This window comes from Equus caballus, chromosome 24, assembly GCF_041296265.1.
Source record: "Equus caballus isolate H_3958 breed thoroughbred chromosome 24, TB-T2T, whole genome shotgun sequence".
In the NCBI taxonomy this organism is placed as follows: Eukaryota; Metazoa; Chordata; class Mammalia; order Perissodactyla; family Equidae; genus Equus; species Equus caballus.
In genome coordinates, this window is record NC_091707.1 from 14,491,196 (window position 1) to 14,508,403 (window position 17,208).

The window sequence follows — 17,208 nt, forward strand, 5'->3', positions numbered from 1 at the left end:
CCTAGCACCCTGACCCACACAGCATATCAAGCTTTCGAACTTTGTCAGTGTTATAATAGGTGAAAAGCAGTTTCTCGTACTTTTAGATTCTTTCACTGAATGATTTGAAATGTCAAATTTATCGCATACTATTTGTCTATCTGACCTATTTCTGGACACTGCTCTCTCATCCCTCCCTACACTATTACACAGTGGCTTTACACTATGTTTTACTCCACAAGTCAGTCTCATTACCTTTATTGCTCTTCTTTTCCCTAAGGCTTTTCCTGTCTATTTTTCTTATTTTTCCTATGTGACTTTGAGAAATAGTTTGTCTGGCTTAAAAAAAAATCCTGTTGCACTTTTACTGAGATTGCATCACATTAATAGGTTATTTAGGGGGACTGTTCCCTGCTAAAGCTATCGTCAGGAGCTTACCATTTCTCGTCCCTATCTTTTGAGTTGTGTCTTTCTTGTGCTTATAAAAATGTCTTAAATAAAACGTTTTCTTATTAATTCTTCACAGCATTTTTGGAAACAGGCAGGGAAGGTAGAAGATAAGGGATTAAACTGAGATTCTATTTGAGAGAAAGTCCTAATCCAGTTTACATCTGCTATTTGGTAAGGTCTCACTAGCGGATTTTATGCAAATTCAAAAACAAAACAAACTTTTCCACCAAGGATTAGATTTTCTTACTGCAAAAAGCTAGCAATACGTAAGCACAACTCTGCAGTGTCTTTCCGGTGTATTTCCTGTGGCCAAGCACAGTGGAATGCATTCCAATAGCAAAAGAATTCTGAAACCAGAGTTAGCTTGAATGCTGTACAATGACACCCGAGATCTTGCCCTACTTCCTAGATTTTCCTTGTTTGGTTTTTTATCAAGTTTGATCATGCCTGGGAATTTCCTGAATATGGTACTTGGAACAGTGACTTTCTGAATGTGACATTGAGATCAATGGCATTTGTCTGCCAAAGGGTCTTTGGACTATAATTTTCAGAAATACTGGAGTGGTAACTCAGTTCTCTACCGACCTGGTTCTCAGGAAGCCCTGGAACAAAGGTGCAAACAGGAAGGGCAACTGGTGAATTGACTATGGAAGGTAAAGATCTTGAGGGAGAATGTTCTTTTGTGAATATTGAGTTACATACCTGGGCACTCTGGCATTCCAGCTGGAGGATCTTCCAGGCTTTAAATAAGTGTCTAATGAATTTAAAAGCTATCTTTAATGCTGCCTTTGATAAATGGCCACTCACTAAAGGTCAACCAAGACTTGATCAACAGTTGATTACCTGCAGCAACCTGGGCACTTCCCCCCATCAGCCTACTTCTGCAACACGGGGAGAGCTGAAAAGGAGCCTGCATACGTTACTGAATTACTTAGGATACAGTATGTGTTGACATACATCTGAGTGTATTTTTGGATTACGTTTCCAAAACAAATATTGTTTTCATCATTGTGTTATAGTCAACACTTTTCCCCTCAAACCCATGTGTAATTAAGAGCTGATGACTGCAAAAAATATTTTACAAAGTGTACAGTAGTACGATATACATACCTAGGTAATGTCTGAGGTTTCTTGCTACCACGTAAATGAGAACAGTCTTTACTCAGCCCTCTGCAACAAAAAGACTACTGTGTTCTAAGAGAGAATGTTATGCAAGAATCTGAATAGCACACAGTTTACTGAATGCTCAGACTGTTTAGTGACATACCAGAAAGTAGGACAGAGGCTAAAAGCAGAAGTGTGGGGCAAGTTTTAAGTAATGAAGTTAAAGGCACGTGGCTGATGAAATATTTAATTATTAAAGTGGAGACCAGCTTGTAAAATTTAGCTAGTAAAAGTATAAAGATGAGCTGTGAACAGGAGAGCTGTTTAATTCAATGATTTCACTGGTTTGTTGAGCATTGAGAATGTTGCCAAAATCACTAAATTAGACCTTTCTGAACAGAGAATGGCAATGGTGTGACAGGGTCAGATATCACTTGCCTTTTATCCCCACTATAATGGTAACACTTCGGGCTATAAACATTTATTATTTAGACACAAGAAATTAATGAAAGGTGAGACAAAATGGGCAGCAAAAGGAAACTGTTACAGTAAACTAGTATCCTGCATATCAAGTTAGGAGAGCATTTTCAAGTCTGGGAAAATGACATACAAATTTCCTGATTATCCTTATATTAATAGAATCTGTTTCAACCAAGTCATATGAGGAATAATTTTTATAAACATGACTGTGCTCTGAAGTTTGAAATTACTAAATTCTGTGGTTACAGGACTCAACAAATCTGAGATAAGTGGAAATCCGAGTCTGACAAGTCTCTCAGAGAAAATAAAGGGAATTCTAGCTCCTTTTGATGAGAATTTTTCATTTAAGATTTATGGATTCCTTAGTTAGGGACCTTAGTACAGCTGAGGACCTGAGCGCCTTTATACAGAGACAGACATATATATTTATATACACACACACCTATGTGTATATCTATCTATCTATCTATATATATATATAAATAATTGTTCTAGAGAATTGTCTAAAAGATTTCAGGATCTGAATTCTGGAAAAGACTTCACACCATTAAAAATGTGGTTCCAGGATGATTATAATAGATTACAATACAGGATATTTTCAGCCTTCTTTAGCCTGGGGAATGTGGATTGACAATTCCCAGGACTACTGTATTCCTAGGTAAGAATATTTAGCTGCCATATGTAGTGAAACGAATACAGGTAAGATAATACGCGTTGGGCAGTTAATCTGTCAAGACGGTCAGCCATTGTGCTCACAGCCCTGAAGGAGGCAGAGGAGGATGTGTTTACTTCGGTTTACTCTTCTCACGAAATATGCTCATTTCTATTTGACTTGCAAGCATTGTGGTTATTTTTACCAGCAATAGAGACCAGAAGCAGGGGAGTGAGCTGGAATCTTGACTGAGGTAATGATTCTCAGGGCTCTGGCTGCAGTTGTTTGTGTGGAGTCTGGCCCTGAGTCCATTGGACTGCCTGCCCGCACGCTGCACTGGCAGACGCAGCAGAGCACAGGCTGAAGCATCCACGCACTGCGGCTCCACCTCGTCTGGTAGTCGTGAGACCATGGTCTGGTTACTTAACCCTGTGTCTTGGTTTCCTTGTTGGATGATGAGGGCTAACGATGGCATTTACCTTACAGAGTATTGTGAACACCAAGTGAGGGAAAAGGTGTAAAGCGTCTAGAACAGTGCTGGGTAAAAGTTAACAATGATTGCAATAAAAGCCACACGATTGAGGATTTAATAAATTTGGCAAGCTAGTAAGCTTCCAGCCCTACGTATACAGATGTATCCTTAAATCTGTTTACAGTTGAGAGGGGAAAGAATGAGCAGAGAAACCTCTGAAACAGGTGGTGGTAGCAAACCTTTACAAGCAAAGATCTAGCTGAGGAGAATTCCCAGTTCTCTGACTTGGCGTCGCTAAGAGGAACCAGCTCAGCCCCGGAACAAGACACCCCTCTTGTTCCCGTCGCCCAAGTAACTTTCCACGTCACTGCCTTTGTGAGCAGTTCTCGCCCAGACTAGTCCTTCCGCTTCACTGTGCTTGGTATCCTTTCCCCACAGAAGTCATCTTTAGTACAACTTGTGGGCAGTCAACTAGCAGAGGCAAAAGTTTTGTGTAAGGACTGATCTTGAGGCGCATTTATATATAGGTACACACTGGCGATCCTTAGCCTCCAAAAAAGTTGCTGTCCCAACAGCTATTTATATAAAATTGGGAATACATTCCCTTCTTCATAAACAAAACACAACAAAACGTTACAGTGTCTCTGACTAAAAGCAAATTAATTGACCAACTACCATTTCCCATGAACTCATCTTTTCCACTTTTGCTTGTTTTCCCTTCCATTATGTTTCAGTTGCCGAGAGAGTAAATCCTAAGTTACCGTTTGGTATAGAGAGAAAATAGTCTGCAGCTGGAATTGGGAAAGCACTGGGAATTTTTTCTTCTCTAATTATAAATGCAGTGATTACTGACTTCCAAGTAAGTAAAAGTTCAGTAACGGGGAAAAAAATAGAACACATTCCAGGGTGCAGGGACAGCAAGTGCAAAGGCGGAGAGATGTGAACATGCACTGTTAGGTTTAGGGAACAGAACATGGCAAGAAGGAAACACTTCTTGGTCTTTGCAGGACACAGCCCCTGAGTTACCATGGGGCACAAGCTGGGGCGTGCCTGTAATTATAAAATCTAGTTAGGCATTTTCATTGGGCACAGGTTAATGCAACAATCAGTTTTTAAAATAGTACACCTAAGATGTATTTTCAAGTTCATCCTGACATACTTCCCGCTCTTCTGCCACATCCCAAAAGCTATTAATTTTGCTTTCTTTGGTTGTGGAAAAAGCAAGGCCATTTTGTCTGAGCTTCTTCGTTCCTGGCAGGGTTTGCCTTTTCTCCAGGCTTCTCCCAACTCAGCAATTCTCATGAATTTTGATCACGCAATTTTCCTACTAGAATGTAAACTTCATGAAAGCAAGAATTTTTATGTTTCTAATTCGTGGTTATTCCTAGCACTTAGACTAGAGCCTGGTACATAGTACAAGTCTAGATATAGTTCAATAAATTTAAACACCCATGATGAGGTGCCCTGTGCAGGGCCCGATGATGTTTAACGTATGCTCCCTATCTTTAAAGAGCTTGCAAACAAGTGGGAAAGGGACATGTAATCAAACTTCAAATCAAGCAAAAGGAAACCAGTGCAACTACTGAGGTACATACTGTTAACGGTGGGGGGGTGGGGGGGGTGCTATGGACTGAATGTGTCTCCTCCAAATGCCTATGTTGAGACCTAATCCCCACTGTGATGGTAGTTGGGAGGTGACTAGGTCATGAGGGTGGGTAGAGTCCTCATGAATGGGATTAGTGCCCTGACAGAGAGAGATCCCAGAGAGCTCCCTCGTCCCTTCTGCCATGTGAGGTTGCAGTGAGAGGATGGCAGTCAATGAGGAAGTGGACCCTCACCAGACACCAAATCTGCTGGTGCCATGATCTTGGACTTCCCAGCCTCCAGAACTGTGGGCAATGTCGTTTGTTTGTAAGCTGCCCACTGTACGGTATTTTTGCTATGGCAGCCTGAATGGACTATGACAGGGTGCTCACAAGCAGTTATTAATTTCAACTAGAGGATGGAGGAAAGAAAAATTCACAAGACATTGTCCTCAAAGACAAAATTTCCACTAGGGCTGTGGAGGTTATTTTTGGTTGAACGATAATTAATTTGAACTCTTCTGGATCCAAGAAACAGAAACTCATCTCAAAATAGCTTAAGCAAATAGAAGGAAGGTATAACTGGGAAATCTGGGGGTGGCATTTTCTTCAGCTCTCCAGGAGCTCTTGGCCTTCATGTGTACACTTCCTTCTCCCACACAGATGGACATAATCCGTGTTGCAGATGGCTCCAAGCTCACATCACACCATGAGCCACTGGATTATACTTAAGAGCCATGGAAAGCTATCTGCAGTTTGGGGCTAGCAAATAAAATCCCATGGAAGGCATCTACTTGGTCTAGTTTGGGTCATGTGCCTATCTCTGGGCTAATCACTGTGGCTCATGGGGTGGGAAATATGGTCTGACCTGAATCATGTACCCATCACCTGACCATGGTACAGACATTGCTGTGATTGAGCTGTGTTAACAGGGGCTCATACAAAGCAGAACATAATTTTAACCAGGGGTGGGAAAGAGTTGCAAGGAGAGTTTTATAGGATTGGCTGCCTATGAGAACAGGGAATAGGCAGGGCTAGGGCGGTACCTCATAAGGAGATGGGGAGGAAAGGACCCAAGAGGAGAAATAGGATGTTGGGCAGACAAACACAACGGGTAACCACTACAATAACTAAAATGCATGCATTCTTAGACGAGTGGTGCACAGCTTGCTGTAATAGAAATATGACTGCTGAGGCCAGGCAGTGGGAGGTCAGGCAGAGGAGCTGGGTTGGGCTAGGTTGTGGGGAGCCTCCAGTGAAACTGGCGTCGTCAAAGGGCTTCAATTGAAGGAATGTTGTGATCAGACCTATCACTCTATTCTCCCTTTCTCAGAAACAGCCCCTGGGCTAGCTTTTCTGAAACATCTGAGCTGTCAGATCATCACGACCACATACCAAGTCTCTTTCCTTCCCAACGTTCGCCTTTTCTTTCTCCAGTCCACACAACTGTCCCACTTCAATCCTATATGTAGTCCTACATCCTGGCCATTTACTTCCCAATCCCAGATCAGTATCCATTCAGGGAATTACTTTTGTCCAGCACTGAAATTCCTAGATTCTTACAACGTACATCTAGAACCTACTTTTCTGTTACTCTGGCACCAACAAAGGACGTGGGAGTGAGAGGTTAAGTGGGAATTAGTAGCAGTTGGCCCCAGTCTGCACTGGTTCTTGGAGTTAATTTTCTATCAGTTACCACATGTTCAGATTAGTCTGAAAGATAACTCTTGAACCCTGGACTCACAAGTTGTGAATGGATTATATGCTCCAAGATGAGAATGTGTCAATCTTCTCCCATACACATACTCTATCCTCTGATGTTCTCGAGGAAGGAGTGTGCCACGGTGGCCACCAACCCTCCTGGTAAGAGGCAGTGTGGGTGACCACGGCTCATGAATAGCTGGATTTTAATATCTTTCACTCTTCATAAACTTTTTGGGAAGATTACCATGAACTGTACGGGATCAGAATTACGTTTCCAGGAATGCTTGGAACAGCCTACTCTTTGAGGTTGTTTAACGTGGGGCACAGCTACATGCTTCTGGTGAACGAGATAATGAATGGGTCAATTCAGCAAGAGAAACACAGTCAGGCCAGGAGAAAACTACATTTACCTCTCACTTCCTTGAACTATGTGCACGCACTAGTTCCAAATAAGAAAAATCAAAACTGGACAATCTAAAATGAAAGTTATGGTTTTTTGTTTTTTGTTTTTTTGCCATCCAAGCTGCTCACCGCAGAGATAGAACAGGACTAATGCGTCAGGAAAATTGAAGATTCTAAGAAAACTACCCTGCCTCGACTATTGAACATGAGAGGCAACAAAAGAAAGAGAAAAGACAAAGGTCAGCTTCTAAGAGTTTTCCTGCAGTCACTGACAGCCCCTGGTGCTGTGTGGGAGCCTGAACGTGAGAACAGGTCCTGGACGCCGGAGGGGGAAGCGACACATGGCTCTCAGGGGAGTCACAGTGCTGGCTGCTTCTGAGAAATCTACGTAGGAGCAAAAAGCAAAAAACGCCCCAGACTCTTACTGGCAGAGTTTGGATTTATTATGACAGCCTTAGGACCAGAAAATGGTCACAGGGAGTCAAATATTTTCAAAGATGAAGCAGAGATGGTAGTGTATGTGGGTGTAATCAAGGAAAGGTATGAATGATGCTCATCCAGGAGAAAGCATTAAAGCTGAAGTACTAACACACTTGTTTTTCATCTTACTCCAACAGAAGACCAGATGTACCCTTCCTAAATAGCGTCCCCACATGCCCTGACAACGGTAGGGTGGGGAGGAAGTGAGCTGCACCCTGTTATGCATAAACGAAAAACCAGAAGGTAACAGACAGTACTAAGCTCATTCCCCCCATTCAAATACAAAGGCAGAGGAAAAGTGCATGCTACGTCTCTGCCAAGAGACTATTTTTGGGGAAAACACACACATACACACTCACTCTCTCACACACATACACACACAGAGCAGCAAAAACTCTTCTATTCTCCAAAAAGTACAGTATTTAAATTTTAAAATTTCTATTAGTTAACCTGTGATGGAACAGTTTTAGAAGGGATCTATCTACTTGTCCTGAATTGATGAAAGGGCAACATATAAACACTATGGAAAGGAATACCAAACATTCAACACTGTGCAACTTGTCTCCCTACCAAGTTTGCATTTGTCACCAGAATGGACAACTAACACCACGTTTCCTGGGTATTTTGTGTTTTTAATTTATTTAATTTTCTTATTCTTTTGCTTTTCTTTCTCCAGGATCTTGTGAATCTGAGATATGGAAGGAAGTCTGTCCAGGCCTGGCAGGTCACTCGTTTATGAGGGCCTGGAAACAAGGTGACCACTGGAGACTCAGGCTTACAGCTATCTGTTGAGAGGCTGCAGCACAAACAGTGTCAGGTCACACAAGAGGGTGGGGAGTGGGGACGAGGCACAAAAGATGCAGAGAGCTGGTTCCTGTCCTTCAGCAGTTCCCTGTTAACTAGGGGAAGGAAAGAGGCAGGACGGAGTAAGACACAGCTGGGACTCAGGGAGCCAGGTTCAAATTCTGACCGTCTTTGGCTGGCCATGGGATCTTACAGGGTGGGAACACCCACTTGTCAAATGAAGGAATCAATCTCTGTAAAATGCAGGGATTAAATATGATCAGCATTTCTCTAAGAATATTCCAATAAACATAACTCTGGTTAGCTAAGTTTGGAAAAACTGCCCCCGCCCCAGCACCAGATAGTGTCACACTGCACTGAGTGCATCAAAGGCTCCTCACGTCCTGCTGTAAAGGAATCTTTAACTGCATTTCTCAAACTTACTTTCTGAGACAACAGCTGTTAACATGTGCAGAACACGCTTTGGGGAATGCCCTCCCCACCCATGCCAGCTTTAGAAGTCTGCCTTGCTAACGGGGCTGGCCCTTCGGGACTCCACCTCTTCCCTCCTCTGCTGTTGTGTATTCAGTCCACCACTGAGCATTTGGGCTGAGCCTCACATGCCACCACTCAATGCCGCCCCTCACTTTACTTCTCATGAACTTCATGTTATTTAAATGCTCACATGAAACTAAAACAGAACTGGGCTATATAACCTCTAAAATCTGGACAAAGCCTGAAATTTTAGGATTCTTTGAAAATGATCACCAACATCCACTGAAACAGGATGTATATAACCAAGATGTTTCTACCACTGCACTAACATTTTCTAAATGAGACCTCAGACGAAATTCCATGCCCCTGCCATTCTGCACACTGCTCTAAGCTCAACGCTGCATCTCCTTGACAACTTCCTTTTCCCTTGACCAATGCAAAAGAAGAATGCAGGGAGACAGCATGGCTGTATTGGCTCCCCAGACCCATCCAGAGGTAACAGAGCTCAGGGGAGTGCTTCCTGTCAAATCTGCTCTTTGTAGGCACAGCAAAAGGTTTTTATGTAGGCAAATTATTATAAAACGTTAGGAAACTATACGTATTGCCCATAACCATAAAAATATTTTAATCTATGTGTTTCAAATTGAGCCAGAGTATACCATCCAATTCCTGGCAGACCATGAGGCCCCGGGATGACAGCAGAAAATGGATTAGACACAATTTGAGAATAACCACAAAAGTCAACTACCCTACACTCAGTTTAGTCACATTCTAGTTCTTTCTCCAGTGTATGACTGCAGCCTCTTTCTAGTTCTGCCTTGACTCTTCTTTAACATCATATATTCCTTCTTCAGTCCCATGTCCATAACGACAAAAGATTATTCAGGGTGGCCCTGTGGCTGAGCGGTTAAGTTTGGGTGCTCTGCTTCAGTGGCCCAGGGTTTCGCCGGTTTAGATCCTGGGCGTGGACATGGCACCGCTCATCAGGCCACGCTGAGGCGGCGTCCCACATGCCACAACCAGAGGCACTCACAGCTAGAATCTACAACTGTGTACTGGGAGGCTTTGGGGAGAATAAAAAAAGGAAAGAAGACTGGCAACAGCTGTTAGCTTAGGTGCCAATCTTTAAAAAAGGATTATTCAAAAACAATTTTAAGACATACAAATTAGTTTTCTCAATTGTCCAAATGCCTTATTCATTAGTAGCTGAGAAGACAGAAATATTAACCAACCCAATTAATTAAAAGCAAGTCAGGGGCTTGACCCCGTGGTCGAGTGGTTAAGGTCACATGCTCCACTTCAGAGGCCCAGGGTTTCCTGGTTCTGATCCTGGGTGCGGACATGGCGCCGCTTGTCAGGCCACACTGAGGCAGTGTCCCACATGGCACAACCAGAGGCACTCACAGCTAGAATCTACAACTATGCACCAGAGGGCTTTGGGGAGAAGAAAAAAAAAGCAACTCAATCATTTTTCCTCTCCTGTAGGCCTTAATGGTGCAACCTCTAGGTTTGGTCTGCCTCCACTTTAAGCAGCTTGCGTTCCGTCACCGGAATGAACGCTGGAACTGGCTGACAAGAGAGCGCATTGACGATTCTTCTGTCTACTCTTTGGGAGGATGCAAAGCTGGGATATGGTGTGTTCAATGCTATGAGGACCAGGACGCTTCAGTTCCCAAAGAGGAAACAACAGAGAAAAAAAGAGAATGAAGATGAAGATGACTGTGTACACATCACTGTCTGAGGCCTTCAAAAGAACATATTCAGGGTGAGAATTCCCAAAGACTGACAGATGCTGTTTAATAGAAGTAAAATGTAAGATTCCGAAGGCTTGCTTCACATTTGAGGAGTAGTTATTGGGAAACCCAGTACATTTTGTAATTATGTTCTAAACTACAGTAACACTGGATTATAACATAAGCATGGTTACCGCTGAAAATAAAGCTATGAACTAACAACAAAAGGCTTTAGCAAAGCCTAATTTTAAAGTAAAAATAAAGCAAGATTTAATCCAAAAGATTCTCCTTATTCTAAGTTTAAATAACTCTTGGGAACCTAAGTGGATTAAAATCGAACGATCTGCCCAGTACTTAGAAGAATCATCATAGCGTGTACACAAAATAGAGAATAAAATTTTAATGGTATCAAAACCAGAACTTTTTGGCCAGTTTAGTACTTGCTGAAATAAAGCTGCAAAATGTTACTCAGTAACTGACTTAGCTTCTAAATCAAGCCAGAATTACACATATTCTGTATATTACGTTAGTATATACAAGTACATTCCGTGATAACATGCAGAGACATGGAAACAAGAGTACTGTAAAGTCAAAATCACCATCTCTATGGATGAAATAATGAACTGAAAGCAAAATATCCGTCCAGTAATGCAGAATATCTCATTTTGAAAAAGCGGTTTTGAATGTTGCTTTTTCAACAATTCAAATAAACTCCACATGGTTAAATCTGATTTTTTCTCAATATGAAAAAAGGGAAGCAGACATATTTCATAGCTATGGGAATATGTTTCTTTTTACTCAATATCAAATTAAAAGGTTTGATAGACTTTCACTCTTAGGTGAAAAGGACTCTTCACACCGTAGTGGTTAAGAATGAATCCTCTGGAGCTTGTAGGCATTTGAGTGTCATACCACCCACAGCAACATATGCTCAGGTATCTTCAATGATCCAGTCATATGAGACATGAGTTTAATATTCCGAGAACTAACTTAGACCTATGAAATAAACAGGGTATGAAAGTGGCCCGAGCTCACAGGACTCTCTGATCCGACAGAGACTGCGTCAGCGCTGCTAAGATCTCATCAGAAGCCTTTTATAGCACGGATTTCTTAGTGAGTCACATATTTGGTCACGGAGCCTTGGGATCTTTTTAAATACTAAAAAGAAGTGCTTTGTTATGTTGTGCAAATTCAGTGAAAGGCCAAAATAGACAAGAGGACTGATGGTGCTGAGTAAAGCTTACAGGTAAGCTACAGATTTTACTATCTTATAAAGAAAGGAGTAGGTGAGATGTGCAACTGACCAGCTTCGCTCCCAGTTTGACAGTGATACTGGGAGGCCAAGAAAAATCCTTGCAAGATAAGCAAAGACAGCACCTTAAGTGAAACCTGGTGGAAGCTACTCAGAAGTGAGGGTTGGTTGTGGCAGAGATGGCTACCAATCCCCTCTAGTAACTCCTCCTTTGTGGGTGAGAACCCAAGAATGTATAAGACAGGAAGGGTAAAATATTGGCTTCAGTCATTTCTCCAAATTACGAATTGCAACTACTTATTATTGTTTGCGAACTAAGAGGTCACATATGAATTACTAGTGGCTTAACAGCATATAAAAGAACGTGGTCTGGCTTCAATTGGGGCTCTTCTGCTTTGCTCTGTAATCTAATTCAGGACACTTTAAATGTTTTGGTGCCTTAGTGTATTAACATGTAACATGAGAAAAACTTGCCTCAAGGAGCTACTACATAGATTATTGAATCGTAAAGCACTTTGAGCTCCTCAGATGAAAAGCACTGTGGAAACAATTGCAGCTGAGGAAAATTCTCCCAATGCCTTGGAATCCTGACCTATTGTGCCGTGTGTCTCAATCATGTTTTCTTAAACATTTTGAAAATAAAATTTGTTAGTGGAATTCTATCCCTTTATATATTTTAATTGTTTGGCACAAAGATTTTTATATATTTAAAATAGCTGTCACACTCCCTACTCCAAAGTAGTTTACTAATTTTCCAATAAAGTTAATGAAATGTACTCATTATGGAGTACTCTGTCAAGTTCAGAAAACTTTTACTTCTTCTGAGGTACATGTGATGTAATATAAAGTTAATTTTTTCCCAATACAATTGAACTAGTGTTATTTGTGTGGAACTACAAGTTTATAATGAAAAATTACTCAAAGTATGCCACACTGTCTACATATTCATCTGAAGAGTACAAAGATGGAGTTCTGAGAAAAAAGACAACACTGTAGAAAATAAATATGGTTCTTAAATTGTTCAAAGGAAACATTTAAAAAAATGCAATGTTTCATAACTTAAATAAAGCAATTAGTCAGAGGTAATAAATTATAAATACAGTAGTTCAAACATTTTGTTTCTTTTTTAGTTTTTCCAAACAAGTTAAATTCAAACACTTTCAATCTGTCATACTCTTCTTTCAAAGGCATTTTGGAAATGGAAGCTTTCCTAGAAATCCGAACAATGATACCACCTCCTGATCTTTACATAGAACACACTGGACCTTGACCGTTCTAGATTTCTAACATACTTTGGTTAATACATAAGCTTCAACCCATTAATATGCCTCTATATTTGGGAGAGATTAGATTGTGATTTATAACCCTGCAGTTCGCCCAAACCTGCTTCACTTCTTGCTTGATTCTCTGCAGGGGTTTCTGTCAGACTGACAATTAAAATGATGAAACCTGTAAATAACTTCTTTCGGACTGAAAAAATGTTTTGTTTTTAGAATAAAATAAAGTGCTTTTAAATGCAAATATTTCTTGCTCTAAACAAAATTGGAACATACTTAAACCTGAAGTCTCCATACCTTGACACACATATTTTAACAGAAAAAAATGAGTTTTGGGCCATTAATGTCCTTCAAGAGTTCAGACAGGATCCAAACTGGGTTTTGCATTGTTATTGTGCTCATGCTTGTGCATGAAGGTTAAAAGAAAGAGGGCAACATCCAAGGATGACCAATAGGCCGTGTGCGAGGTGACAGCTGACCAATAGCGGCTCTCCACGAGGCCTTCTCTGAGCTCAAAATCGATTCTGTGATCCAGTTCCACTGAAAAGAAAAGGAGTCAAATGAATACGTATGACAATAAGATAGTGTCTATAAAGACTTACTAGAGTTGAGAATAACAATTTAACTAATACAAGTGATTCGCCTAATTTTTTTCTTTTTAAGTGACTTTTCAGTTTAATCTTATGGGAAAAAACACTCAGGGCCTTAGTAGCCCAGGATTCTATTCGGTGGAGTCCTTTCCTTTGCAAGTCCAGATCAATATGGAATATAAAGGAAGAAAACAAAAACATTCACGTGGCATCAGAGTATATTTGGAGTAAAGACTCTCGGCTCAACTCCTGGCTTTCCCATTTAATCTGTGTGCCTAGTGGGTAAAGTAAGGAAAACAGCCCTCTTGCGCAATCACGGGCCAGGCTTACACGCCATGATGCCTGTGAGAGGGCCACAGGGCGCTCAACGGCTCCGTCATGGGGAGGCCCGATACAGCAACTGGCTCTCTGGGGATGTGCTAGAACACCAGCATCTCTTCACAGTCCTAGAACGTTTTCTTCCCCACTTGGCTGAACTCCCCAAAGGCAGTATGACCCACCCTAGCCTCCATCCAGTCAATAGGGCCTACCCTGTGCCGGGGCATACAGGTGCTCAGTAAATGTCTACTCCATGAAAGCACCCACTGGGTGGCGGGAGGAACGGGGAGGAAGGACTGCATTTGTAACTGCTGTCCTCAAACACTTCAGTGAATTCAATCAAGTCTTTTCTAAAACCCACAGAAAGTGCCTGCAATATCTGTTAGAGAAAAATCATCTTAACAAAAGAAGGCTATAGGAGAAATGCAATCGATTCATTTAATAAATCCTTAGCGACAAAACACATAGAAAAATATTTTGATCTTCAGAAACTCCTTAAAACTGTCAATGACCCCTATGGTATTTTGAAGGGTCTATCTTAAAAACAAAAACAACCAAATCACCACCACTCAGACACTCAGTCTGTTCTTTGTTCAGAATGCCAGAGGATGTGAAAAGTAAAAACTGGCAAAAATTAAGGATGTTGGAGAAAGTCAGGTTTTGCTTTACACTGGGAATTCGGTAACCCTTCGTAGGAAATCACATCTCTCTTGAGGAGGATTTCATCTCACTGTTTAGCTAATGCTTATTTTAAACAGGTATTTTGTGACAAGACCAAAAATGCATATACAGCTGCTATTTTTTTATTTAATGGTGCTTTTCTGACAAGGAATGTCCATCGATCTCTCTATACATTTTCAGATAAGGTTCACACTTAAGCAGCAGAAATACCAATTAGCTTATAAAACACCTATAAAATATAATGACATAGGTTTTATAAAGTTTTTTGTAACTGCTATTTTGCTCATTTATATTACGATAAACTAATCCACAAGAAGTCAGAAGCAGCTGGAATCCGTATGTGCAACTGTGGGGTAGCAGTAATGTCTTAATCTTTTATCTTTCATATTCCATGGGACATTTGCGTTAGATTTCTAGGTACATTCTGGCACAAGAGACAGGAAGATGAAAAAGAGGAAACTGGAACTCTCAAGCATGATGAAGAGGAGTCAAGGTGAAGTTAGTTACTAAAAAAAAAAGGGAGAAATAAGAGGAAAACCAGAAGAGATGGGAAACATACGCATTAATACTGGTGAAGACCACCAAGCTATAATTTCTAAGAATTCACTTTCAAATGCCACTGTAGAATGTCTTCCTACTCCAACAGTCTTAAGCTGAATTGTTTTACAGGTAAAGAAAAGGAGATTTTTTTCTGTTATAACAAGTGTTACTCTTAACATGCTATTATGGCTATGCAACACTGCCTCTCAAACACCAGACACTGAAGTGCTAAATTTGATTATTGTCCTATGACATGCCTTTGTTGTTCCTGCCACCCACAGGAGCTTTAGTCAGTCGCTAACTAGACTGGCCTTCCCTATCCTTATTATCTGTCGGTTGTCCCCATCAAAACGGGAGTCAGGCAGCCAGCTTGTCCCTGATGAGCCTGTTTTAGTCTCTTGCCTTCCTTAAAAGGTTTAGCCCAGGCAGTCTGGTTGCAGGTGCAGCAGACCCCACAGGTGTTGGTTTGCAGGTGGATGGATGGAAGCAGGGGCGCCTATGTCTCATCTTCCCTCCACCTTTTATGGAGATGGCAGAATTCCCAAGGGAGTGAGGTTCTACGTGGCAGCACCAGTCTCTATGTGCTGTGAGATCCGTTCTTAGCCAACGCTGGCCCAAATCTACATGGAGTTGCCTTGGATCTACTTTCCCATTAGCACCATTTCAAGAATGGGTGGTGCCACACAAATTGGTAGTTTTTTTTGCTAGTTTATCTTGCTGAGTTAGGTGAAAGAGAAAGGGGAACATAAAGCCATCACTTTGTCCTTCTTTCTCTCTCTTGAGTGCCTAAGTGCTAGAGTTTCTCTATCTACAAAGAAAAGAAGGAGATTCCTGCAGTTGAAGAGAAGTAAAAATGAGAAAAAGACTGTGGGATTTTAACAGTCAGCAGCAGTTTGCTTATACTGTTTTAAAACATGGATCACAGTCGTCCCTTGGTATCCACGGGGGACTGGCTCCCGAACTCCCTGAAGATACCGAAATCCGTGGATGCTCAAGTTCCTTAGCTGTCCCTCTGTATCTGTGGGTTCCGCACCTGTGCATACAGAGGGCCGACTGTATTTTCTTCTCTGGGGAGTCACACATACAGGCATACTTCCCCTCCTCATGACCCAAAGTGAATCCCTGCAATCTACATAGTGTCACCAGTCCTGTGCTTTCATCAGAGAGTCCTTTTATGCACAAGGCTTGTCAACATGGATATAGTATTAAAAAGATAACATGTGAATAGAAAGTAAGCATCTTAGTAATATGTGTACTAACTGGACAGGTTTCTACCATTTAATGGAAGCATCTTAACTTCCCTGGAGAGAAATTTTCAAAAGTGCAACAAATCTTAGAAGTTATCTTACTTGTAAGTAATAATTATGGTCATAATTGCATGATTTCAGCTCTAGGAAGACACCAAGAAAAATACTTAAAGTAGTAGTGAAGGAAACCCTGTTTCCAAATGACTGGTGAAGGATTCATTTGTAATAAGAAAGATTATGCTCAGAGTTCTTGTTGGTAAGGTATGTCTTCTTATTTTTGTGCTGCCTCACGGTGACTATACATTTCTACAGGGTAGGTGTCTGACATTCAAAGAATGTTTACATTTTGTGAATTATCATAGCTCCAAATGCGTCTAAGACTATTCTCCAGTCATCCTTTGATAAAAAGTAACTAAAAATCCTAAAATGAGTTTTACAATCAGTTGTCATACTTGCCAAAAAAAATTTCCCAACACTAATCTTCCCTGAAAGACATTCAAATACCTGACATTTGACCACACATGGGCTATGTGGGTAAATATAGGTTCTATGGGTAAATTTTGAATACAAACTAACTCCAAGAGACGGCCAGATTTGTTGGACCCTCTCCAATCTGGTTTAAGAAACTTTATTCAATCATATTCAGAACCCCCTTCCCTCACCCATGGTTCTTGTCAAGAAAACCATCTTCTGATTCTCAGTATACCCACGCTTCCCACCTCTGTGCTTCTGCTTCTGATGCTTCTTCCCCTGCAATGTCTTTTTGTCTGCATGTCCAAATCCTACTTCCACAATGCCTTTCATATTTCTCCAGGTGAAAGTATTTTCTCATTCCTTAGAACCGACAGAGTCCTTTACCTGTGCCTCCGTTATGTGGTTCATCACATTCTACCACATATTACAATTATTTATGCAGTTATCTACCTTTCCTAGTAAAGTACATGCCCTCTAGGAAATTTTTAATTTCTACAGTAGCATTTAACATC

The 17,208-nt window shown here is 41.1% G+C and overlaps 1 protein-coding gene across 9 annotated transcripts in view; it reads right to left on the reverse strand.

The window, feature by feature from the left end:
- Positions 1-10,702: 10,702 nt before the first annotated feature.
- DDHD1 (DDHD domain containing 1) overlaps positions 10,703-17,208 on the reverse strand; it is an 85,654-nt gene continuing 79,148 nt past the window's right edge. For 8 of the 9 annotated variants that reach the window (XM_023627750.2, XM_023627749.2, XM_023627753.2 and 5 more), the window contains one exon: positions 10,703-13,386. In XM_023627750.2, the coding sequence (XP_023483518.1) occupies positions 13,205-13,386 (182 nt within the window). In that variant the 3' untranslated portion in view covers positions 10,703-13,204. Of the gene's footprint in view, positions 13,387-14,756; positions 14,942-17,208 lie in introns of those variants that run through there. The other variant, XM_070249472.1, reaches the window with a different exon arrangement.